This window comes from Manis pentadactyla, chromosome 4 (assembly GCF_030020395.1).
Source record: "Manis pentadactyla isolate mManPen7 chromosome 4, mManPen7.hap1, whole genome shotgun sequence".
Lineage (NCBI taxonomy): Eukaryota > Metazoa > Chordata > Mammalia > Pholidota > Manidae > Manis > Manis pentadactyla.
Genome location: NC_080022.1, coordinates 76,154,816 through 76,180,749, shown reverse-complemented (window position 1 = coordinate 76,180,749; position 25,934 = coordinate 76,154,816). Strand labels below are relative to the sequence as shown.

The window sequence follows — 25,934 nt, the reverse complement described above, 5'->3', positions numbered from 1 at the left end:
AAAAACATCAGGTTGAGCAAAAGAAGTCAAATAAAAAATAAAACATCCTGTATAATTCAACTTATATAAAAGCTAACCTTCCTATAGTCTCCCTATGGAAGTAAATAATAACTATTTTAACTCATCCTTGATTTTTATTTTTCTCTCCAGCCTTAAACTCAATCCAACAAGTCCTGTCAGCTCTAAATTTGAATACATCTAGAGCCAGGCAAAATCTCACCATTTCTAGCCCAAGTCGCTATCACCACTCTAGAATTTTAGACTTCTAACTCAATGATCATGTTCAGTTTGCCCTGCTAGATTCAGGCCAGGCCTAGTAATATTCACTTAAAAAATTAACTGGAAAAATCGTATACATAAAGAGTAGCAATCAAATTATACTTTTAAATTAGATTATTTCCAAAAAGAAAATGCATGCTTGTACTATCATGTAAATCAAAGAATAGATTTTTAGCACCTTGTAATTTCAACTTCCTCTCTCCCCTGACAAGAAAACTGTGGTAGACAGCTTATGACACAGCTCCCGACGAACCCGTATCATTCACTTCCTTGTATTCACGCCCTTGTGCAATCCTCTCCCCTCTGAGTGTGGCCAGAAGCTAATCACTTCTAAGAATATGACATAGTCATGAGATTTTGCTTCCATGACTAGGCTATAAAAGACTGATTTCTCCCTTTCGCTTTCCCTTTCCCTTTCCCTTTCCCTCTCTCTCTCTCTCTCTTCCTTTCTCCCTCTCTCCCCTCCTTCTTGGTTTGGCCGCATAGATGAAGCAATTGCCATAGTAAAGAAGCTAACATGGCAAGGAATTGAGGTTGATGATTTCTATGCAGTGCCTGTGAGGAATTAAAGCCTTTTATCCAACAACCCATGATGAAATTTATCCTGGCTGGAAAGTAGATCCTGCCCCAGCCAAACCTTGCATTGACTGCTGTCCCAGCTGGAGCTTTGATTACAGCCTGGAGAGGCCCTGGAGCAGAGGACCTAGCTAACCCACACCTGGATTCTTGACATTCAGTCTGTGAGATAATAAATGTTGCAGTTTTGAGCCACTAAGTTTTGGGGAAATTTGGGAAACTAATTCAGAAACTTTTATTTGACTTTTAACACCATAGATTGCTATTGTGTTTTTCATCTTTAGTTATTAGATCACAGTGGTGAATCCAGAGTTTTAGTTCAGATACGTTAAGCTTGAGATATTATAGGATACAGAAGTGGAGATGTCTAACAGACAGCTGAATTTAAAAATTTGAAGCACAGGAGTGAAGATAGAGCTGAAAATATAAATTTGGACATTATTAATATATGTTTACTCCAGTCATGAGACTGGATTAAAAAAGAACCTCAAAAACTGAGAAGCTACAATATCTATTAATTGAAAAGTGCAGATGATATGTAATTGGAAACTGAAAAAAAATTGCCAGTGAGATAAAGAAAAACAAGGAATGTATAGCAAAGAAACAGCCAGAAGAATAAAATGTTTCAGGAAACAAAGGGTGATTATCGTTGTCAAATGTAGCTGAAGCATACAATGATGATGGTGAATTGACTGTCTGATATGGTAGCACGCAAGAGGGCTTGAGAAAGACTGAGATTATGGAGGAGGTTTAGTTACCAGTAGGAAAATATCCAAGCTGAGGTAAAATGATTGACAAGACTTGAACTACAAGAAAATCAAGGAACTAAAAGGTCTGGGCAGGTAACAGTTGTCTTCTGGATGCTAAAGTTTCCAAGATTAACAACAAGACTAGTGGTAAAGTGGGGAAGAATCGAGAGCTACTACCTTCAGGGAATGAAAAAATTAGGAGACCCTTGGAATAAGAGGAAGTAATGAGCAGCATAGTCCGATGACATGTGCTTCAAAGACTTTATGTGCTTTGTTGTTGTAGTTTTGTGTTTTTATGGGGGGACCTACAGGCCTACAGAAAAAGGATACATGAACTAAAAGTCATAATGAGGAGCAAGAAAGGCATGTAATCAACCTCACTTCCAGCTGTCAAATTAAGAAAGTGAAGGAAAAACAGAACTACCACTAGATAGAGCTACCAGTAAGCACTTCAGTAAACCAACTGCCACTCATAATTCCATCATCTTTTCAATTGTACCTTAATTCCAATTTATTATGATTTGTGAGGCTTAATTGAGATAATGTACATAAAAGGCATATCATATATCAAGCTTATCATGATCACTTTAAAACTGGTAACTTTCAATTAACTTTAAAAAATGAAAACATATTTCCCAACCTTGATGATTAAATATATGCTCCTGGGAATTTCCAGACAAAATATTTGTAATAATGTATGCTTTTCTTATTAATATTTTGCTCCAATTCTCTTTTAATATTTTATAGGCATGTATAAAATGTCTATTCAGGGTTAGAGTATATATAAATTCCTTAGAGTTTTGCTTCTGTATAAAATAAAAGTGGTTTAAATAAATGTTAGAACTATGGCTATATAGCCCCCATATTCTATTCATATTCACCACATTCTAATGAAATTATATATTTTGCCCAGTGTTCATACTGTCCAAGATGGATATCAAAGTCATTACTAGAAGTGAAAAAATTGGAGGTAGAATGAAGAGAAGAAAATACCCTAGGATCAGTTTGGCAAATTTTATCTAATGTTGCTATCCTCAGATATTTTAGATAATAAATTCATGTTTTGTTAGCTTTAGTTTCTCTAAAACCAGAGCCTGAAATAATGGCTTGCTCACAGGTGCTTTAATTGGGAGCATGATCCCAGGGAGGAGGAACAGCAGCCCAGTTTGAAAAAGACAGATGCACCCCTATGTTTATCGCAGCACTATTTACAATAGCCAAGAAATGGAAGCAACCTAAGTGTCCATCAGTAGATGAATGGATAAAGAAGAGGTGGTACATATACACAATGGAATATCATTCAGCCATAAGAAGAAAACAAATCCTACCATTTGCAACAACATGGATGGAGCTAGAGGGTATTATGCTCAGTGAAATAAGCCAGGTGGAGAAAGACAAGTATTAAATGATTTCACTCATCTCTGGAGTATAAGAACAAAGCAAAAACTGAAGGAGCAAAACAGCAGCAGACTCACAGAACCCAAGAATGGACTAACAGTTACCAAAGGGAAGGGATTGTGGAGTATGGGTGGGAAGGGACAGATAAGGGGGAAAAGGGGGCATTACAATTAGCACGTATAATGTAGGTGGGGGACAGGGTGAAGGCAGTATAACACAGAGAAGACAAGTAGTGATTCTATAGCATCTTACTATGCTGATGAAGAGTGACTCTAATGAGGTATGTAGTGGGGACTTGATAACGGGAGGAGTCTAGTAACCATAATGTTGTTCATGTAATTGTACATTATTGATAGCAAAATTAAAAAAAAGAAAAAGTGATAAACCTAACTTAGAAGGTGAAAGACTATAAGACACTAATCTGAAGACTATAAGACACTAATGAAAGCAACTGAAGAAGACACAGATTAGACAGCCCAGATATAAACCCACACATATATGGTCAATTAATATACGACAAAAGATACATGAATATACAACGAAAAAAAACAGTCTCTTCAATAAATAGTGTTGTAAAAACTGGACAGCTCCATGCAAGAGAATGAAATTGGATTACTGTCCAACACCATAAACAAAAGTAAAGTAAATAGATTAAAGACTTAAATATAAGATGTGAAACCATAAAACTCTTGGAAGAAAACATAGGCAAAATTTCTTGAACATAAGAATGAATAATATTTTTCTGGTTACTTCTCCCTGGGGAAGGGACACAAAAGCAAAAATAAGCAAATGGGACTGCATCAAACTTAAAGGCTTCTGTACAGCCAAGGACACCATCAACAAAACAAAAAGGCAATCTACAGTGTGGGACAATATATTAGTAAGTGATATATCCAATAAGGGGCTAACATCCAAAATACATAAAGAACTCATATGCCTCAACACCAGAAAACAAACAACCTGATTTAAAAAATGGGCAGAGGACCTGAATAGACATTTGCCAAAGAAGACATACAGGTAGCCAACAGGCACATGAGAAGATGCTCCACATCATTAATTATCAGGGAAATGCAAATCAAAACCATAATGAGGTATAACCTCACACCAGTCAGACTGGCTACTATCCAAAAGACAATAAATAACAAAGGTTGGTAAGGATGTGGAGAAAAGGGAACTCAACTACACTGTTGGTGGGAATGTCAATTGGTGCAGCTACTGTGGAAAGCAGTATGGAAGCTCCTCAAAACACTAAAAATAGAAATACCATTCAACCCAGTAATTCCACTTCTAGGAATTTACCTGAAGAAAACAAAATCCCTGATTCAAAAGACATATGCATTCCTGTTTATCACTGCATTATTTACAATTGCCAAGATATGGAAGCAACCTAAGTGTCCATCAATAGATGAATGGATAAAGAAGAGGTGGTACACACACACAATGGAATATTATTCAGCCATAAAAAAGGAAATCTTGCCATTTGCAACAACATGGATCTAGAGGGTATTACACATTGTGAAATGAGCCAAGTGGAGAAAGACAAATACCGTGTGATTTCACCTATTTGTGGAATATAAATACAAAGCAAAATGGAAGGAACAAAACAGCAGTAGACTCATAGACATTGAGATGGGACTGGTGGTTACCATGGGTTAGGGGTTGGGGCAGGTGGGTAAAATAGGTAAAGGGGATAAAGAGGCACAAAATCTCAATCATGATATAAATTAGTCACATGGATGGAAGTGCAGCTTAGAGAATACAGTCAATAGTTCTGTGACATCCCTCTATGTTGACAGATAGTAACTACACTAGTTGGGGTGAGGATTTAATAATGTATATAACTGTTGAATCACTATGTTGTATCCTTGAACCCAATATAATATTGTATATCAACTGTATTTCAATAAAAAATATCAAAGAATGCAAAGTCACTATCTCAAAAAGATATATGCACTCCCAAGTTCATTGCAGCATTATTTATAATAGCCAAGACATGGAAAAAACCTGTGTCCACTGATGGATAAATGGTTAAAGAAAATGTGGGGTGTGTGTGTAATGGAATATTATTCATCCATGAAAATGAAGGAAAACCTACCATTTGTGACAACAGGAATTGACCTTGAGGGCATTATGCTTAGTGAAATAATTCAGACAGAGAAAGACAAATACTGTATGATCTTACTTATGTAGAATCAAAAAAAAGAACTTATAGATACAAAGAACAGATTGGTAGTTTCCAGAAGCAGGGGGTGGAGGGGTTGGGTGAAATGGGTAAAGGTGGTCAAAAGGCAAAGACTTCCAGTTACAACATAAATAAATCCTGGGATGTAGTGTTCAGCATGGTGACTATAGTAAACAATACTGTAGTGTATATTTGAAATTTTCTGAGAGAGTAGATCTTTAAGGTTTTCATCATAAGGAAAAAAGTTGCAACTGTGTAATGATGGGTATTAACTAAACCTATTGTGGTTATCATCTTGCAATATATACATATCAAATCATTATGTTGTACACCTAAAACTAATACAATATTATATGTCAATAATATCTCAATAGTAAAAACAAAAGAGTACTTTCTGTCATTAATGTCTGGGGTGGCTGATAGTTGTACATAGAGTTAAGTCATGAAGTTCTGGAAAATGTGCCAAACTATTAGACAATAGTTTAAAATTGAGACAAATCAAATATATTTACATGTTTGGGAGTATGGGATTGTAGGGGAAGCAGTAGATTGCATTATCCTAACTAAAAGTTCTTCATAGAGATAATCATGTTTTTGTTCATTTCTTGCTTTTCTTTGAACACTGCCATATATAGTAGGTACTCAAAGAGCTTGGTTTGAATATTTGCCTGACTCATAAAAGATGTAGTTACAAAAACTTTGCCCCAGTAATGACTGATCATTTTTAAATTCTTTAATGTTTTTTAGCATATGATTTATCTCAGAAAGTTAATTTTTTTCACTGAAGTGATGCAGCAGTTTATGCTGTGTGTTCAACTCAAGGTTTATCAGAGAAAATTCTATTAAATCCCTAAATGCTAAACACAAAAGATGACCCTAATTGCTTAGGATGGCTGCTTCCTTAAATACAAACAAAAGCAAAACGGTGTATTTGCATAATTCAGACATACTTCGGGGTTATATTCACTGTGATTCAGGAAATTCCCTTCAGAACTAACTTGTTACTGAGCCTGCCTTGTGGTTTCAGTTTCCTGAAAAACATCTTCCAGTTTCAGTTTTTCACTTAATACTCTAAATCGCTGCCCTATGGAAAGAGGGGAGGTAAAATATCCCCAGGATGTGTAAGGGAGAAACATATCAGAAACCAATAAAGATAAACTAAGAAGCAGAGTTAGAATTCTTAGCTGTTCTCACTGAAGCAGCTTTCTTATCAGCTGTCTTGCCAACAGGTTTCAGCCCTGGACAAGTTCACTATGGATTCAATGAGATGGAGGAATGACAATGGAATGTTTCTGGGGTGAAAGGGTTTATTTCCAACTTTATTTCCACAGTCGCGGGTCAGTCACCAGAATACCGTTCATTCAGAGCGAGTCTGCATGCAGCAAACGGTCTCTGCCTCCAGGACTCTCTGCCCTCGCAGCCGTCTCAGTCTCTGTCCTCGGCGCTGCCACCACTACAGCCTCTGCTATCCTGGGGCTGTGCAGCCCAGAGCACTGGAAGGAACTCTATATAGAGTTAATAACAAAGTATTGCCCACACGTGTGCAATGAGCAAGCCGACCAGGGCCAGGTGAGAATCCTTGCTATAGGAACCTTCACTTTCTCCACACCAGCTCTAAAAGATCTCTGCTACTGATTTATAGTCAAGGTAAGATTGGGGTAAGGGCGGAAAAGATTTGCAAAGGTCAGTCTGTTTTAAAAGCATTCTTTCCAGGATAGAATGTGGCTGAACCGGATATGGAATATTAACCCTCGTTAAAGACTAAGTTCTGATGTATCACACAGGCGGCAGCTACATTTGCTTACTGCTGAACTAGATAAAGCATGTGTGGGGATTGAACTGAGAATCTAAACTATATTAACAGTTTTTCTTCCTTTGCCACTTTATGATTTATGGGGCTCATAATTGCCACTTACTCACTTTTCTCTTGGGTAACACCTGATGAATTTAGTTCAAACTGCAGCCTGAAAGTTTAGAGAACTATGACTGTTACTTTCATGAAAAAGAGGAGTGAACAATTTGCAGTGTAAACAGTTTGCTTACACTGTGAAGGACAAAAAACTTAAAACTCTGTAACCCAGAGTGGACAGCTGTAACAGTGAACGTCAGTTTCAGCTCCCACTGGATTCAGCCAATAAATCAGAAGACAGAGGGTCCAGTAGAGAAAGAGCTTCGTTCAACAAATCGGCAGGGCAGACTGGCAGATGGGAGGACTACTGTCATGAAGGCTCACTTTCACTCAGGGTTATTTCAAGCTCCTTTTATGCTAGGGAAGGGGGAGGTGGAGGAGGAACAGAGGTGACAGATAATTGCACATCTGGACGTCAGTGAGGGTCCGAGGAGGGTCCTGAAGCTCCCACGGTCCCTGGTCGGTTGACTTCCTGTCGGGACAGGTCTGGTCATGAGGTTTCTGCAAACTCTTGATAAGACGATCATTGTCTCATCTCTATAAAATAAACAGTGTTGCCCTATTCATCTGGTTATCTTTATCTTAGCTCCTGGTGGTCTGCAAGAGCTAGAGACCAACTTTTAACTCCTTCAGGCCCACTTACACAATAAAGAGGTTTCGTGAAAACAGCTCTATATTTTTAGTCATAGTCTTATACTTTGTTTGAAGATGGATTTTTCTCCTTTAGAAATAGCTCTGAATTAATTCATTTTGATTTCTCAGCACTGGCTTATTCTTTAAGGCCTTTGTGTTAGATTGTTTCTCCTGTTCTATTGGCTTTGCTACTGCAAATCACTTACTCCAGCAGTCGCTCAGCCTGACCCTTCCACACTGGCAATTCTGTTTACTCCTTGGAACTCTCTCCTCCTTTGAATTTCTATTTTTTTTAAATTTTGATATCACTATTCTACAATTACCTGAGGAACATTATGTTTACTAGACTCCTCCCATCACCAAGTCCCTCCCACATACCCCATTACAGTCACTGTCCATCAGTGCAGTAAGATGCTATAGAATCACTACTTGTCTTCTCTGTGTTATACAGCTCTCCCCATGCCCCGCCCCTCACATTACACATGCTAATCATAATGCCCCCTTTCTTCACCCCCGCTTTATCTCTCCCTTCCCACCCATCTTCCCAGTCCCTTTCCCTTTGGTAACTGTTAGTCCATTCTCGGGTTCTGTGAGTCTGCTGCTGTTTTGCTCCTTCAGTTTTTGCTTTGTTCTTATACTCCAGAGATGAGTGAAATCATTTAATACTTGTCTTTCTCCGCCTGGCTTATTTCACTGAGCATAATACCCTCTAGCTCCATCCATGTTGTTGCAAATGGTAGGATTTGTTTTCTTCTTATGGCTGAATGATATTCCATTGTGTATATGTACCACCTCTTCTTTATCCATTCATCTACTGATGGACACTTAGGTTGCTTCCATTTCTTGGCTATTGTAAATAGTGCTGAGATACACATAGGGGTGCATATGTCTTTTTCAAACTGGGCTGCTGCATTCTTAGGGTAAATTCCTAGAAGTGGAACTCCTGGGTCAAATGGTATTTCTATTTTGAGTCTTTTGAGGAATCTCCATACTGCTTTCCACAATAGTTGAACTAATTTACATTCCTACCAGCAGTGTAGGAGGGTTCCCCTTTCTCCAAAACCTCACCAACATTTGTTGTTGTTTGTGTTTTGTTGTTGTTAAGGCGATCCTTACTGGTATGAGGTGAGATCTCATTGTGGTTTTAATTTGCATTTCCTAATGATTAATGATGTGGAGCATCTTTTCATGTGCCTGTTGGCCATCTGAATTTCTTCTTTGGAGAAGTGTCTGTTCAGCAACTCTGACCATTTTTTAATTGGATTATTTGCTTTTTGTTTGTTGAGGTGCATGAGCTCTTTATATATTTTGGATGTCAACCCTTTATCAGATCTGTCATTTATGAATATATTCTCCCATACTGTAGGATGCCTTTTTGTTCTATTGGTGGTGTCCTTTCCTGTACAGAATGTTTACAGCTTGATATAGTCCCACTTGTTCATTTTTGACTGGGGAGATATGTTCATGAAGAAGTTGCTCATGTTCATGTCCAAGAGAGTTTTGCTTATATTTTTTCTAAGAGTTTTATGGTTTCATGACTTACATTCAGGTATTTGATCCATTTCGAATTTACTTTTGTGTATGGGGTTAGACAATGATCCAATTTCATTCTATTACGTGTAGCTGTCGATTTTTGCCAACACCAGCTGTTGAAGAGGCTGTCATTTCCCCCATTGTATGTCCATGGCTCCTTTATCATATATTAATTGACCATATATCTTTGGGTTAATGTCTGGAGTCTCTATTGTGTTCCACTGGTCTGTGGGTCTGTTCTTGTGCCGTACCAAATTGTCTTAATTACTGTGGCTTTGTAGTAGAGCTTGAAGTTGGGAAGCGAGATCCCCCCTGCTTTATTCTTCCTTCTCATGATTGCTTAGGCTATTCAGGGTCTTTTGTGGTTCCATATGAATTTTAAAACTATTTGTTCCAGTTCATTGAAGAATGCTGTTGGTATTTTGATAGGGATTGCATTGAATCTGTAGATTATTTTAGGCAGGATGGCCATTTTGACAATATTAATTCTTCCTAGCCAAGGCATGGTATGAGTTTCCATTTGTTTGCCCTCTTTAATTTAATTTAAAACTACTATACCCTTGTAGTTTTCAGGGTATAGATCTTTCACTTCCTTGGTTAGGTTTATTCCTAGGTATTTTATTCTTTTTGATACAATTGTGAATGGAATTGTTTTCCTGATTCTCTTGCTGCTAGCTCATTGTTAGTGGAAAGAAATGCAACAAATTTCTGTGTGTTAATTTTGTCTCCTGCAACTTTGCTGAGTTCAGATATTAGTTCTAGTAGTTTTAGAGTAGAGTCTTTAGGGTTTTTCATGTACAATGTCATGTCATTTGCAAATAGTGACAGTTTGAATTCTTCTTTACCAATCTGGATGCCTTGTATTTCTTTGTTTTTTCTGATTGCCATGGCTAGGACCTCCAGTACTATGTTGAATAACAGTGGGGAGAGTGGGCATCCCTGTCTTGTTCCCTATCTTAGAGTAAAAGCTTTCAGCTTCTCACTGTTAAGTATGATGTTGGCTGTGGGTTTGTCATATATGGCCTTTATTATGTTGAGGTAGTTGCCCTCTATACCCATTTTGTTGAGAGTTTTTATCATGAATGTATGTTGAATTTTGTGAAATGCTTTTTCAGCATCTATGGAGATGATCATGTGGTTTTTGTCCTTCTTTTTGTTTATATGGTGGATGATGTTGATGGATTTTCGAATGTTGTACCATCCTTGCATCCCTGAGATTATTCCCATTTGATCATGGTGTATGATCCTCTTGATGTATTTTTGAATTTGGTTTGCTAATATTTTGTTGAGTATTTTTACATCTATGTTCATCAGGGATATTGGTCTGTAATTTTCTTTTTTGGTGGGTTTTGGTATTAGAGTGATACTGGCTTCATAAAATGAGTTTGGAAGTATTCCCTCTTTTTCTATTTTTTGGAAAACTTTAAGGAGAATGTGTATTATGTCTTCTTTATATGTCTGATAAAATTCAGCAGTGAATCCATCTGGATCAGGAGTTTTGTTCTTGGGTAGTTTTTTTGATTACCAATTCAATTTTGTTGCTTGTAATTTGTCTGTTTAAATTTTATGTTTCTTCTTTGGTCAGTCTTGGAAGGTTGTATTTTTCTATCAAGTTGTCCATTTCCTCTAGGTTTTCCAGCTTGTTAGCATAGAGATTTTCATAGTATTCTCTAATAATTGTTTGTATTTCTGTGGGGTCTGTTGTGATTTTTTTCCTTTCCCATTTCTGGTTCTGTTGATGTGTATAGATTCTCTTTTTCACTTAAGAACTCTGGCTAGGGGCTTATCTATGTTGTTTATTTTCTCAAAGAATCAGCTCTTGGTTTCATTGATTTTTTCTATTGTTTTATTCTTCTCAATTTTATTTCTTTCTTCTCTGATCTTTATTATGTCCCTCCTTCTACTGACTTTGGGCCTCATTTGTTCTTCTTTTTCCAGTTTCATTAATTGTGACTTTAGACCATTCATTTGGGATTGTTCTTCCTTCTTTAAATAGGCCTGGATTGCTATATACTTTCCTCTTAGAACTACCTTTGCTGCATCCCACAGAAGTTGGGGCTTTGTGCTGTTGCTGTCATTTGTCTCCATATATTGTTTACTCTCTGTTTTTATTCGGTCATTGATCCATTGATTGTTTAAGAGCATGTTGTTAAGCCTCCATGTGTTTGTGAGCCTTTTTGTTTTCTTTGTACAATTTATTTCTAATTTTATACCTTTGTGGTCTGAGTGTACAATTTCAATCATTTTGAATTTACTGAGGCTCTTTTTGTGGCCTAGTATATAGTCTATTCTGGAAAATGTTCCATGTGCACTTGAGAAGAATGTGTATCCTGCTGCTTTTGGGTGTCGAGTTCTGTAGATGTCTGGTTAGGTCCATCTGTTCTAGTATGTTGTTCAGTTCCTCTGTGTCCTTACTTATTTTCTGTCTGGTGGATCTGTCCTTTGGAGTGAGTGGTGTGTTGAAGTCTCCTAGAATGAAAGCATTGCATTCTATTTCTTCCTTTAATTCTGTTAGCATTTGTTTCACATATTTTGATGCTCCTGTATTGGGTGCATATATATTTATAATGGTTATATCCTCTTGTTGGACTGACCCTTTATCATTATGTAATGTCCTTCTTTAGCTCTTGTTACTTTCTTTGTTTTGAAGTCTATTTTGTCTGATACAAGTACTGTAACACCTGCTTTTTTCTCCTTATTGTTTGCATGAAATATCTTTTTCCATCCCTTGACTTTTAGTCTGTGTATATCTTCGGGTTTGAGCTGAGTCTCTTGTAAGCAGCATGTAGTGGGTCCTGTTTTTTTATCCATTCTATTACTCTGTCTCTTTTGATTGGTGTATTCAGTCCATTTACATTTAGGGTGATTATTGAAAAATATGTACTTATTGCTATTGCAGGCTTTAGATTTGTGGTTACCAAAGGTTCAAGCGTAGATTCTTTACTATCTAACCATCTAACTTAACTTGCCTATTAAGCTATTATAAACACAGTCTGATGATTGATTCTTTATTTCTCTCCCTTCTTATTCCTCCTACTTCATTCTTTAAATGTTAGGTGTTTTATTCTGTACTCTTTTGTGTTTCCTTTGACTGCTTTTGTGAATAGTTGATTTTATTTTTTGCCTTTAGTTATTATTTGGTTGGTCTGCTTTCTTTGCTGTGATTTTATTTTCTCTGGTGACATCTATGTAGCCTTAGGAGTGCTTCCATCTAGAGCAGTCCCTCTAAAATGTCCTGTAGAGGTGGTTTGTGGGAGGCAAATTCCCTCAACTTTTGCTTGTCTGGGAATTGTTTAATCCCTCCTTCATATTTAAATGATAATCGTGCTGGATACAGTATTCTTGGTTCAAGGTTCTTCTATTTCATTGTATTAAATATATCATGCCATTCTCTTCTGGCCTGTAAGGTTTCTGTTGAGAAGTCTGATGATAGCCTGGTTTCCTTCATAGGTGGCCTTTTTTCTCTTTCTGGCTGCCTTTAATATTCTTTCCATATCTTTGATCTTTGCCATTTTAATTATTATATGTTGATGTTGTCCTCCTTGGGTCCCTGTGTTGGAAAATCTGTGGGCTTCCATTGTCTGAGAGACTATTTCCTCCCCCAGTTTGGGGAAGTTTTCAGCAATTATTTCTTCAAAGGCACTTTCTATCCCTTTTTCTCTCTCTTGTTCTTCTGGTACCCCTATAATGCAAATATTGTTCCGTTTGGGTTGGTCACACAGTTCTCTTAATATTCTTTCATTCCCAGAGATCCTCTCTCTTCCTCAGCTTCTCTGTGTTCCTGTTCTCTGATTTCTTTTACATTAATGGTCTCTTGTACCTCATCCAGTCTGCTCTTAAGTCCTTCCAGAGATTGTTTTATTTCTGTATTCTCCCTCCTGACTTGATCCCTTAGCTCTTGCATATTTCTCTGCTGGTCCATCAGCATGGTTATGACCTTTATTTTGAATTCTTTTTTAGGAAGATTTGTTATATCTATCTCCCCAAGCCCTCTCTCAGGGGTTGTCTGGGTAATTCTAGACTGGACCAAATTCTTCTGCCTTTTCATGGCTATAGAGGTAGTCACAGGCAGATGTTTTGTGTATCAGCTGGGTGAACAAAGTCTCTTCCTGCTTGCTGTTCACCTTGCCCTTCTCTATTGCCTGTGTCAGTTACTCACACACCAGGAGCAGTGTCCGGGTTAATCTTCTGAGCTACCGCCAGCAAGGCAGCTGGCAGGGCCGCCCAGAGCCCTGTGGGGAGGGGCAGGCGTGCTGGGTGTGCTGTCCTGCAAGAACAGCACCCCTTTGCACCCTGCCCTGGCTTCCTCTGCCTGCACCAGGCAGCTGCACACCAGTGGTGGCCTCTTGGTCGGTCTAGGCAGCTGGGTGCCAGGAGGAGAGTCTAGGAGGCTGTTGTGGGCATGGCCGCTCTCTGGCTGCTTGGCTGCTGTGGTGGGGCTGCACTGTCCAGGGGAACGAATGGCAGGCTGCTGATCACTGTGAGGGGCTTCAGAGCTGTGTTGCCACCCAGGAGATTGGGGTACCTGAAGCTCCTCAAGATTCCCCACCTGCTGCACTGAGTGTGCTGGGATGATTCCATCCAGCTGTGAGGCCCCTGTCCTTTTAAGACTTTCAAAAAGAACTCACTTTTCTTTTGTCCCAGGGGAGCCGGCTGCAGGGACCCACTCACAGATTTTACTTTTCCATTTCCCTAATATCCAGCACACCATGCAATGTGTGTCTGCGCTCCCGGTGCGGATTACTAGAGCTGGTTGTTTAGCAGTCCTGGGCTTTCACTCCCTCCCTGCTCTGACTCCTCTCCTCCCACTGGGGAGCTGTGGTGGTGGGAGCACTCAGGTCCCGCCGGGTCGCGGCTTGTATCTTACCCCCTTCATGAGATGCTGAGTTCTAGCAGATGTAGATGTAGCCTGGCTGTTGTACTGTATCCTCTGTTCTCTTTTTAGAAATAGTTGTATTTGTTGCATTTTAAAAAATATATATGGTTTTGGGAGGAGATTTCTGCTGCCCTACTCATGCCACCATCTTGGCTCCTCTCTGCCTAAATTTCTTATAATGACGCATGTTTCATACATCTCCTTCTTGTTTGATTTCCATTTATCTCCTTGGTTTTTCCTCTTCCTCCAAACACAATCCAAAAACAACACAAAACAAAGCATAAGCAAATAACAACAAAAATCACACACACAAAAAATCCCCAACTAGAGTTATATGGCTGAAAACAGATGTTTTCTTTTAGGAAACCCAACACTATCAAGTACCTCTGAGCCTTTTCTCCCATATTTTTTGTTATTTTACTTCTTTACATTTTTCTCCTCTCCGGAAGCTTTCTCTTTGTTAAGCTAGCAGTTGTACTGAAACAAATATTTATTTATTTACTTTCATTTTTTTGAAAACAGTCTAAAACAGAAATGCCAATGTCCTACAGACCGTCAGTTGTAGGGCTGGAATTGGAAATCTGGTTTGCCTTACCTCAAAGCCAAAATGTATGTGTGTGTGTGTGTGTGTGTGTGTGTGTGTGTGTGTGTTGATCTGTTATTGAGTTGTTTTTACTTACGGAAGTTTATGGGGCTCTAATAGAGTTAGGGAAAATGCATCTCAGAGCCTACATTATGGGCTGAGTTATGACTGGCAGAGCAGTAGTTAGGTATGGGGTGCAAACAGTTGGAATCTGTAAAAATGTTTTGGAGATTGGGCTCTCCTAAAGTCATTAAAGACGTTACCCAGATATGGAGTACAATGTAGAAAATGCTTTTATTAACATAGGTACATAGTGTTAATGTTTTTCATTAGGAGGTCTGATAATTCAGTAACAAATTAGTTCCATCTCCCATTAGTGACATCATCCTAAAGCATAAGAGTTTATGAGTCTCCAATATGTGCAAATAAATTTGGACTGTGTATGTTCTGTTTTTCTAGCTAATTGGTGTAGATCATCTCTGCCAGGTCCCCGTATCTTTCTAATCTGAATATTATTATGACACCTGCTATGTACAAGTTGGGCAACCAGAAATCTACAATATAATGTACCAATATTGCACTGGAATCAGATTAGAATGGAATCAGAAAGCATCTCGGCATTTGAGTCTGTAAAATCATGTGGAATCCACCATTTGGAATTGGGTTGGCTTGGGCATTTCCTGCCTCCCATGCCCTGGTTCTATGCCATTTGCAATGAATCATCTCTTCTCTGCACCTAAGCAGTTTCTATTTTTACTTGTCACCTGGATGATCTCCACAGCATTGGCTATGAGGAAGGGGGAAGAATGGGTCTTCATAATTTTTAAAAAGCAGTCAACTAGTAAGGGATCCAGATCCACTGCAGGATTCTGGTGAAAGAAAGTCAAGCAGATGGTGAAATTTTAGTTTTTGTAGTAAATAATCATTTCTAAAAGGGAAGAAAATTGTGTTTTTTTGTGATAAGGCAAGGCAGAAAGCAAGCATTTGCTTAAATCTCAGATAGCTTAAAAATGTTATATCAGGGAATCTTCAGGCTATAGGAATTGATGCTTAAAAGTTAGAAAATAAATGGTTTAGCATTATTTTAAAAGGTACTTATACTCACTTCCCCAGCCACAAAATGATCATGCATTGAAGCTCTGATTGAAGAAGGCACATTAATAACTACACACAAAAAATTTTTAAGTACAGCTCTAAGAAGTAAATGACTAGGATTTGTTAGATAATGCTTCATAATGACCTGGCAGGATTTAGTATAATACAGTTTGATTACACTTAGACAGGGAGATTTGATTAGACATTGCTCTAATTAGAGAAAAGCAAGTTGGTATGGAATAAGAGCAAGAACATACAAAACATAGTAGTCACACAGATCCAATCTGGAGATTCAAGGAGGTAAAAACTGAGAATGAAATATAAGCATGCTAAAAGCCAATGGAGAAGAGTCAGATTCAACCTAGCAATAAATTAAACTCAGGATATGGGTTTTCTTATGCCCACCAGCTATTTAAGAACTGGGGGACGGCCTATAGCAGACTTGGTAAGGGCCTGCTACTTGTTTTACTATGACTCTTTTTGCTCTTTTTTTTTTTAAATTTCTTTAGAAACTTAGTCCATGCTGGAGAGTAGAATGTACCCAGGTTCAGGAAGCAAATGACTTTCTCTTTCTGAAGACAAAAAATTCCAGTTCATCTCATCTCTTCCTTTGCAGACAAGGAAACACCCTCAGCATGGCCTCAAAGAGCCACATGCCAGCCCCCCTGTGCCTCATTGAGAACACTAAAGGGCAGCTGGTGGCTAATCAGGAAGCTCTGAAGATCCTGTCTGCCATTACCCAGCCGGTGGTGGTGGTGGCTATTGTGGGCCTGTACCGCACAGGCAAATCCTACCTGATGAACAAGCTGGCTGGGAAGAGAAAGGGTGAGTGGCACCAGCAAAGCTCTGCCGAGTCCCCTGTGTGCACCCAGACTGCCAGCACTGAGTATGGTGGCGGACGGAGAGAAAGTTAGGGATGGGGAGGAATCCTGCAAGCTCAAGGTTTGGGCCAAGCTGGGCTAATTATCTTCTGGGAGATAAAGGGCAGAGGTCTGTCCAGACATAGCACCCCCTTTTTTTTTCCTAGTATCTCTTTCCTAGGCAAAAGCATATTTTCCAATCATAAGGAAATCATTGAGACATCAATGAAATAACATATATATATATATAATTATACACTATTAAAATTTTAGTAGCATAATATTCCTGTAAAAAAAAAACATCAAATCGCCAGCCTATGGTATGTGATATTCTCTTTTCCCATTCCTTTGCTGCAATTCAGATCAATACTGGTTATACTTCCTGCTACCTCCTCATCTTGCTTTCTTCAAACCCTTGCTCAGTTGTTAATAAGTCTCCAATTCCTAGATCCCCTCCTTTCCTACAACTTCTCCACTCCCCTTGCAGGTTTCTCTGTTGGCTCCACAGTGCAGTCTCACACCAAGGGCATCTGGATGTGGTGTTTGCCTCACCCCAAGAAGCCAAGCCACACCCTAGTTCTGCTTGACACCGAGGGCCTGGGCGATGTGCAGAAGGTGGGGAGCAAGGATTCCTTCTGATTCCTCATCTCTGAACATTGTTACACAGGGAGATTGGGGGCTTCGTTTTTTCTAGATTTGTACTTGTACTTGACCAGAGTGTGTTTTTTTCCCCTTTTTCTTTTTAATAGTCAAAGTTTGGAAACCTGAAGTGAGAAAGATGTACTTATAAGCTAGAATCATGACTGGGAGACTGAACTGCTGTAGAGCTAAGCAGTTAACTGAAATGCAGAAAGATGCTGTAAATAAAATCCCATATACGAATCTGATCCTGTGGAGAATAGTGATTAGTAGTGGGCTCTGGGTCAAAGGAACCTGACTTCAGATCAGGCTCTATCACTTGCAGCTCTCTGACTTTGACAATCAAGAGTAAGTCTCCCAACATTTTAAATTTTCTGTTTAGACTTATCCAACTTATCATTCAAACACTAGATACATGGGCTTTTTTCTACTGCTTTGCTCGTTAAGTGTTTAACAACTAGCCCTCTGGAGAGAAAGAAACTCCTTGAGGTGTAGCACTTGCCAGTTTTCCAAGTATCGCATCATAGCTGATGGCAGGCTACCGAAGTGAAGTCACTAAGTTCAGGGTTTGGAACAGATGTACACCATCAGCTCTTATGGGCAGGTACAAGCTGGCTTTAGCACACAACTGGATCTTTCCATTGACCTTCTCATGTTTTTTATGTTTTTATTTTGCTTTTTATTCACCACAAATTTAAAATAGCCTCAATGTGTGCTTTAGCTTCCTCACCTGTAGCATGGAGGCAGCGGCTATAAACCTATCTCACAATGTTCTTGTGAGTATAAGATAATGTGAATTTGTATATAACTACTGTGTATAATAACTACTCAATAAAATGTATCTATTACATCTATAAGCCAACTTTGTTTTACACAATTAGAAATCTCCATTTTAAACATTCTGGTTATCTCACTAACTGACTATCCATTTTGCAAACACCTAACTAGTTACAAGAGGGATTGGGTGAGTTAACAATATATGGTTTCTTGTAAAAATGTCAATGATAATGACAGAACTATTCTTTTCAAAGTTTGTATGTTTCTCACAATCATTTTTGTTTGTCCTGTTTAACCTTTGTAGATCAGGGGTCTATTTTTAATGTGCTCATCTAGGAACACCATAAGACATGACTTTAATTTGTTCTGACTTCTAGGGTAACCAGAATAATGATACTCATATCTTTGCACTGGCAATTCTACTGAGTAGCACCTTTGTATACAATACAATGAACAAAATTGACCAGAGAGCTGTCGACCTATTGCAGTATCCTTTGGTGGTCCAAGATGGTATCAAAGCCAGAAAGAACTCCTGTATTCACCAGCTGTGTTTGTGAGTCTTTGTGAATCAAACACCAAAATGAAAACATGATAAACATTAAAGCTACAAGAAAAAGAGTCCTTATATTTACTGATGGAATGAAGAATTAGTTAAGATCCAAAGAGAAATGTAAGGTATAGAGAGACATGGAATTAAACATGGGCATAGCTGCATTCCTATTCCTGCCAGTTTTCCTTAATTGCACTGCAGCTATGTCATAGAGCTGTCAAATCTGCTCAGAACTATAACCTCACCTGATGGCAGCAGGGCTGAAGATGCAGCTGACTTTCAGTGTTTCTGTCCAGATTTAGTGTGGACTCTGAGAGATTTCTACCTAGCCCTGGAAGTAGATGGGAAGCTCATCACAACAGATGAATACCTGGAGAATTCACTGAAGCCAGGGCAAGGTAACAGAGATTTCAGTTTTGGAAAGAGGTAGAAAAGTAACATAAGAAATTCTCTCTTGCACGTGGGTAGTTTAATTTATAGTTTCCCATACTTACTCACCTGTCTAAACTACCAAATAAATAATTTATAGTATTAATTTAGAGTGAACTTATATTTTCAATATTAAATTGTATTACTCCCCTGTTCTTGGAGAAAAATTTTTTTTTTGCTTTCCCTGATTGGTTACCTTTCAACTTCTTGTTTAGCATTTGTGAAGACATATTGAAACAAATAACATCAGGTGGAAGGCTCATTTATTTGAGGAAAATAATTAAAATGAGTGGTAATCCTATGCTAAATCCTATTTTTCCTTCCCCAGGCACTAATCAAAGGCTTCAACATTTCAATTTGCCTGATCAATGTATCAAGAAATTCTTTCCAGTAAGGAAATGCTTTGTCTTTGACACACCCACTCACAGGAAGAAATTTGCCCAGCTTGAGACACTGTGTAATGATGAGCTGAATCCTGATTTTGTGCAACAAGTAGAAGAATTCTACTCCTACATCCTCAACCAATCCAAACCTAAAACTCTTTCAGGAGGCATTAAGGTCAATGGACCCTGTGAGTACCTTTTTTAGGATTTTCTTTCAATACAATATAAAGAGTGGAGGCACTAATATAAGTTTCTCCTCCCATCAACAATATTGAAAACACATAGTCGGTTTTTACTGAGAAAATCTTATGTGTCATATTATTAAATTACAGTGGGTAACAAAAATATTTCTAGTGCTTTTTTAAGCAATGCCTCCAAAGTAGGAAAAATAGAAATATAACCTGAGGAAAAGATCAAGCTAAAGAAGTTCTGTCCATAACTGATCCACAGCTGAACTAGACTACCCCACGTAGGTTGACAGTATTTGTTCCACCAACATAGTAGATATCTATGGTGTGTCACAGCCTTCAATAGACACAAGATGAGGAAGACATGTACGTTCTCTGTAGAAATGACCTCAGTTGACCCAAACATTAAACAGAGGCCCAAGCAGCCTAGAACCCTAAAAAAAAAATCTAAGCTGACTTCTTGGCCCAGGCTTTCCCAAAGACTCCATGTCAGAACTGTGTGAAGTATCGTTACTCTCTAGAGGGAAGTGGCAGCGAAGTACGCAAGGACAACGAAGACACACAGAAAGTTCCAGCTGCCAGTAAAAGGGACCTGGCCTAACTTGCTCACTTTGTGCTTTTTCAGAGGAGGGTATGCCCACATCAGTTTTACAATCAGAAGGGGAAAAGGAAAGGGAATTCTGAAAGGAACAGAAACCTGAGGAAGAGGGAAAGAAAGGAAGAGAAAGAGGCAAAAGGCCTAGTCTAATCAATGAATATACATAACTTTATATAACCATTTTCTTCTTTCTCAAGGGGAAAGGATGAAATGTGGATAATCACATAGATTTTGAGTTTTCCCCTTTGAATATTTCTTTTCCCAAAGAAAAATCTGGCTTATTGGTCACATAGTTCCCCCCAAAAAACTTATTGGGGCCACTTGAATATTGTGCAGAAAAGCTCAGGCAACAAATCTTTTAATTCACATTCTAAGCCGGTTTAAAGCCTGTGTTCTTTCTCTTTATTACGCAAATAACACATGCATCTCCCTCCCTTCACCCCTGCCTTGAAGATCTAGAGAGCCTGGTGCTGACCTATGTCAATGCTATCAGCAGTGGGAATCTGCCCTGCATGGAGAATTCAGTCCTGACTTTGGCCCAGATCAAGAATTCAACTGCAGTGAAAAAGGCCATTGCTCACTATGACCAGCAGATGAGCCAGAGGGTCCAGCTGCCCACAGAAACCCTCCAAGAGCTGCTGGACCTGCACAGCGCCAGCGAGAGAGAGGCCATCAGAGTTTTCATGGAGAACTCTTTCCAGGATGTGGACCAAAGTTTCCGGAAAGAATTAGAGGTGTTTTTTTTTTCTCTAGTTAATAGGGTTTATGGATAGTAAAAGGCAAATATACCTATCAAAGGCAAAATGGGGACTTAATTAAGAAAAGCAATCCTTACAAGAGTGGAAAGTAATGACCATCACTTATGTGACCAAGCTATCACTGCTATTCTGAAAACAAACAAATAAATAAACATGTAACTGCTCTGGGCCCCATAGATTCTGGAACTTAACATACAGCTCACTTACCATGTTACATCCATGGACCAATTTTTTTAAAGTAATCTTATTCCTTCAAAAGTTGTATTCATGAAATATTGTGACTTCCCTTTTTTATTTATCAAGCATACAGAATTGCAAATGGATCTACTCAAAGATTATGTCTCCAGGTTTCATAGCAGACACTCATGTCATTCTAGCCAATCACTGCATTCCACTTTCTTGTTGGGAATCCCAGGCCCAATATAATACTGAAACCAGAAATGTTAAACACAGTGACATTTAATATTTAATGACATTTAATATTACATTAATGTAATATTTAATGACATTTAATATTACAGCATGAAGCTAGGGACCTGTACTCTGAAGATTACATCTTAAGCAGAAATAGCAGGAGAAAGGGGTTTCAGGACATGTCAAACACAAAACTAAACCATCTTTTTTCTACAGTGTACCTTCCTTGGAACTTTTCTAGGTGTGGCAGAAAGGATATAGTCTTGCTTGTAGACCTCTAGTTCCTAGAAAAAATATTCTTTTTAAGAATCATTTCTAGAAATACTCAAATGTTGCTAACATCCTTTCTGTGGACCTTTTTCCCTTTGAAGACTTTGCTGGAAGCAAAACAGAATGACTTTTATAAACAGAACTTGAAGGCATCTTCAGATTATTGCTCAGCTTTACTTCAAGATATTTTCCAGCCTCTAGAAGAAGGTGTGAAGCAGGGGATTTATTCAAAGCCAGGGGGATTTCGTCTCTTCGTGCAGAAGACAGAAAAGCTGAAGGCAATGTACTATCAAAAACCCAGGAAAGGAATACAGGTATCTCTAGATTTATCTGTTAGTAGTGGGGCTTCTTTCAAATGCCAGTGAGGACAGGAAGAAAATACTTAAATTCCAAGGATGGTTGTAGAATTAAGTTGAACTATCACCATAATCACCAGACTTTTATTGCAACCATCAACATACATTGTAAAAAGGGGACTTTTTTGGTTACACAGGACACAGTCCCAATAATTGAAACTTAATTATGATAAAACTGTAATCCATTGGCTTCCACAAACTAAAAGCAAACTGAATTTAGCTGCCAGTATAGCTACTTTCAGGGGTTCAAGCAGTATTGTCAGTTCCCCCTCTCCTTCTTTCTTTCAACCCCCACTTCCTTTTCCGTTCTCTCTTCCTCGCTGTTGGTTTCATTTACAGGCAGCCTCACCCCGCTTGCGAGTGGAGATGAGACCATAGCTCTCAGGTTAACAAATCCTTTGTGCCCTCAGTGTCAGGGGAGGGAGAGCACCTTTTCCCAGCATCCATACCAGTCCTTAAAGCACCCACGTTGCATTATTTTCCCACTTGTACCCAAATCCTTTGCATCCAGTGGCTGTAGGTGCTCTGATTTAGCCAGCTCAACGCTTGTGCTCACCCCTGTGAGAAAAGGGTTTTAGCAAGTACCGGCTGAGCACTTCAGGGAAGAAAAAAAGAAATAAGAGTTTTGTAGCACTCCTAATCACTATTTCATATTCTAACTGCTTGTCTTTGGGGTTCCTAGGCTGAGGAAGCTCTGCAGAAATTTTTACAGTCCAGGGAGTCTGTGAGCGATAGCATTCTACAGATGGACCTGGCTCTCACCAAGAGGGAAAAGGAGATAGAAGGTGAGAAGAAAATGGAAAGATGAAAGACATGTCCATGCATTCTAAATTCATCTGGCCTGCTTCATTGGGGATCAGTAAACTGGGGTCATAATGGCAAAGATGATTCTTAGCTCCTCAGCCGCATCTGAGTAGGGCACGTACTGTCGGCTGCAATGTGGTTATCCGGCAGGGAAACACAGAGAATTTTCTTTTTGAAGTAGCAGCAATAAGAAATAAAAGTGGGAAGCAGAAGGCAGGGGCTTTTAAATCCCAGAAAGGTTTGCCATTTTCTTCTTTCTCAGAGGCACGTGTGAAAGCAGAGACTGCAAAGGCTGAAGCTCAAAGGCTGGAGGCAATTCAAAGGCGCAACCAGGAAATGCGGGTGGAGAGGGAGAGACTCCATCAGCAACAAGTGAGACAAATGGAGAGGAACAGAGCACGTGACCTGGCAATGTATCGGAGGGCCCAGGAACGTCGGCTCCAGGTACTCCTCAGTTACTGCATCTCAGGGTTAAGCGCATCTCCCTCCCTGCGTTGATGAGAGCGTGAAGCATTGACAAAGGGAGAGAGGTAACGTGATGTGTCTCAGAGCATGAGCTCGAGTCAGACGGCCCGGGTGTGAATCTTAGCTCTACTTCTTACTAAATGCATGGCTTAGGCAAGCTATCTAGCCCCTCTGTGCCTCAGTTTCCTTTTGTGGAAAATGGAGACAGTGATACTACCCATTTTATGGGGTTATTGTAATAACTGAGTCAATTTTGTGTTTATAATGGTGCTTGGCATAAAATCAGCACTGTAATTTGTTAAAAGCCCAGGGCATTTCTGACCCATGGCACTTAGGTTTTCTCTTGTCGTTAGCTTGTTAATTGCTCTAGACAGTCTTTTCTTTGATTATAGATTACCTTATTAGATTATTTCCATATTACTGTGTCCACGCACTTGTTCTTGCCTTAATCACTGCTGGCATTGAAGGTCTTTAGCTGGAAAAGTTTGTTTCATGCAGTTCTTTATTATTATCATCACTCAATAAGACTAGTTCCTAATTATCAAGCACAGCATAAAGCACTTGGCTCATTCTCTCATCCAATCTGTTCATCGTGAAGCAAAACTACCATGACCTTATTTTTCCAATGAGAAAAGTGAGGTTCTAAAGAGATAACTAAATGCCAGTATCACATAGTCTGGCAAGTCATCAGAACTGCCTTCCCAATGAGTGGAATTTGCAAGGGCTGGTTTCTGCAAACCTGGTATGAAATTCTTATGGGAGCACCTTTATGAGACAAAGGGTACCCTAACCCTCCCAGGATGGCCAGGCTCCCTGAAGGTCCTAGTTGTCCAGGCACCCTGAAGACACTTTTGAGATTACAGCCCTGCCTTGACAGGCAGTATAGTCAGCCTGGGGTTCTTGATTGCCTTGCTCTTTCCTTCTACTTTTGCCCCCCTAACTGTGGAGACTTGGAACCAGCTCTCTTGCCAGAGGCCCAGACTCCTCACCTGACTGTGGAGGTCACCTAGACATACAGTTTCTGTATCTTAGAACTAGATCTGATATTCCTCTCTGTATAAATAGGACAGAGGATGTATAAAATTAGGGGGAAGGGAGCCTTAGGATATAATTCTTGAGACATCAATATTTCACAGATTGAGAGGATTATGTTTTTGGAGTTGGTGAAAGGTATATGGAAGAACTACACAAGTGAGAAACTGAAAATGAGAGGTAAAATGGACATGCATGGAAAAGAGGGGTCAAGGACCAGCTTCTTTTACTTACTGAGGGATTCAAATAAGTAAGAAAAAGTCAATAATTTGGGCTTTTCCCCCCTTTTTGCTAACATTACTTTTGCTAATCTTTATAGTTTTATTTATTTCTCTTTAGGAAGAGGCTGAAAAGATCAGAGAGCATACTGAAGCTGAAAGAAGAAGGCTTCACAATAAGATCCAGCAACTCCAGAGGGAAGTTCCCTCACCAGAAGATCCATGTATCTTACTCTAAGAGCTAAATACCAAAACTTACTTTTCTTGTTCACTTTCACTGAAGACACAAAGGAATGATAAACTATAGAATGATAAACTTGGGACAGTCACCATTTAAACAAATTTCATAATGATTGTATCAAACTTCTATACAGAGTTATAGTTATGATACTCATATTTAGGTAAAGCTACTCTCAATAATTCAAGTTTTAATTGTTTCAATGACTTAACAGCTTACATGATCATTTCCTTAAAGAGATTATGAATTACATAGTAAGGGACATTTTATCACTGCCTCTATGCTAGGGTGATATTGGGTTGGTTCCATCAGAGGAAACTTTCTCCAGTACCCCAATGCTACCCCTATAATTTTCAATATTTGTCAGAGGAGAGATCAGAAGAGTCCTGGTGGGGGTGCAATCCACAACAAGCTAAGTCCAGTGGGACTTGACCAAAGCTTTGGGCTCAGTTGGGCGCCACTCCCACCAGGTGGTCATGTGCTGGATGCCATCAAAGGGAGGTCCAATGGTAAGGATAACTGACCGAGCTTCTTAGTGGAAACAGCATATGGTTCTCCAGTGGGCAGAGACTGTTCAGTCTATGGACAGTGATACGACTCCTGGGCATGGAGAGTAGGCAGTTTGCTTAGATTCTAAGCTGTAAAGAAATAACCTGGTAATGAAATAAAAGTACTCCAGAAGATGGATGGAACTACCAACATGAAAAGTGAGTCATGGGCTCAAGGCTAGAGAAGATGTTTTCTTCTTGTTCACCCTCACAAACGAGATGAATTAAATAGGCCATTTTATATCATGAAGTGATTTATATTGGACTTAGTAATTATATGTTGCATGCTCATAATCCTTTAGAGCCTATAAATAAATGGTATAAGAAATGCTGAAGTGCCCAAAAATTTGATGTGACTCATTTAATTTTATCCTTCTATATAGTGCTATATTACATCAAATTATTATAAATCTTTGCAACCATATATGAAAACCTACTTTTTTCTTTAAAAATTATGGATTGCATAAATATATCTATTTCTACATATTTTAACCACATATAACCATTAAAAAATTTAACAGCATAACTCTACTACTTTTTTCCACTTTCTCCAAAATTGGAAAAATTTAGAAGGTCCAAAATGCTTCACCCACA

General features: G+C 38.9%; 1 protein-coding gene across 5 annotated transcripts; it reads left to right on the top strand.

Annotated features, from left to right (window-relative positions):
- The first annotated feature begins 6,333 nt into the window (after positions 1-6,333).
- On the top strand, positions 6,334-25,882 carry GBP5 (guanylate binding protein 5). Of its 5 annotated transcripts, none has more exons than XM_036918358.2 (12): positions 6,334-6,753; positions 16,430-16,638; positions 17,161-17,288; positions 18,467-18,576; positions 18,841-19,037; positions 19,397-19,639; positions 20,691-20,971; positions 21,781-21,993; positions 22,718-22,820; positions 23,102-23,283; positions 24,441-24,586; positions 24,676-25,882. In XM_036918358.2, the coding sequence occupies exons 1-12, from the start codon at positions 6,731-6,733 to the stop codon at positions 24,797-24,799; spliced, it is 1,959 nt and encodes a 652-aa protein (XP_036774253.2). In that variant the 5' UTR covers positions 6,334-6,730; the 3' UTR covers positions 24,800-25,882. The 5 variants fall into 5 exon arrangements, with proteins under 5 accessions (XP_036774253.2, XP_036774252.2, XP_057356383.1 ...); XM_036918357.2 differs by having other exon boundaries at positions 6,335-6,831; XM_057500400.1 differs by having other exon boundaries at positions 6,336-6,753; positions 24,441-24,516; positions 24,676-24,820.
- The last annotated feature ends 52 nt before the right edge of the window (positions 25,883-25,934 follow it).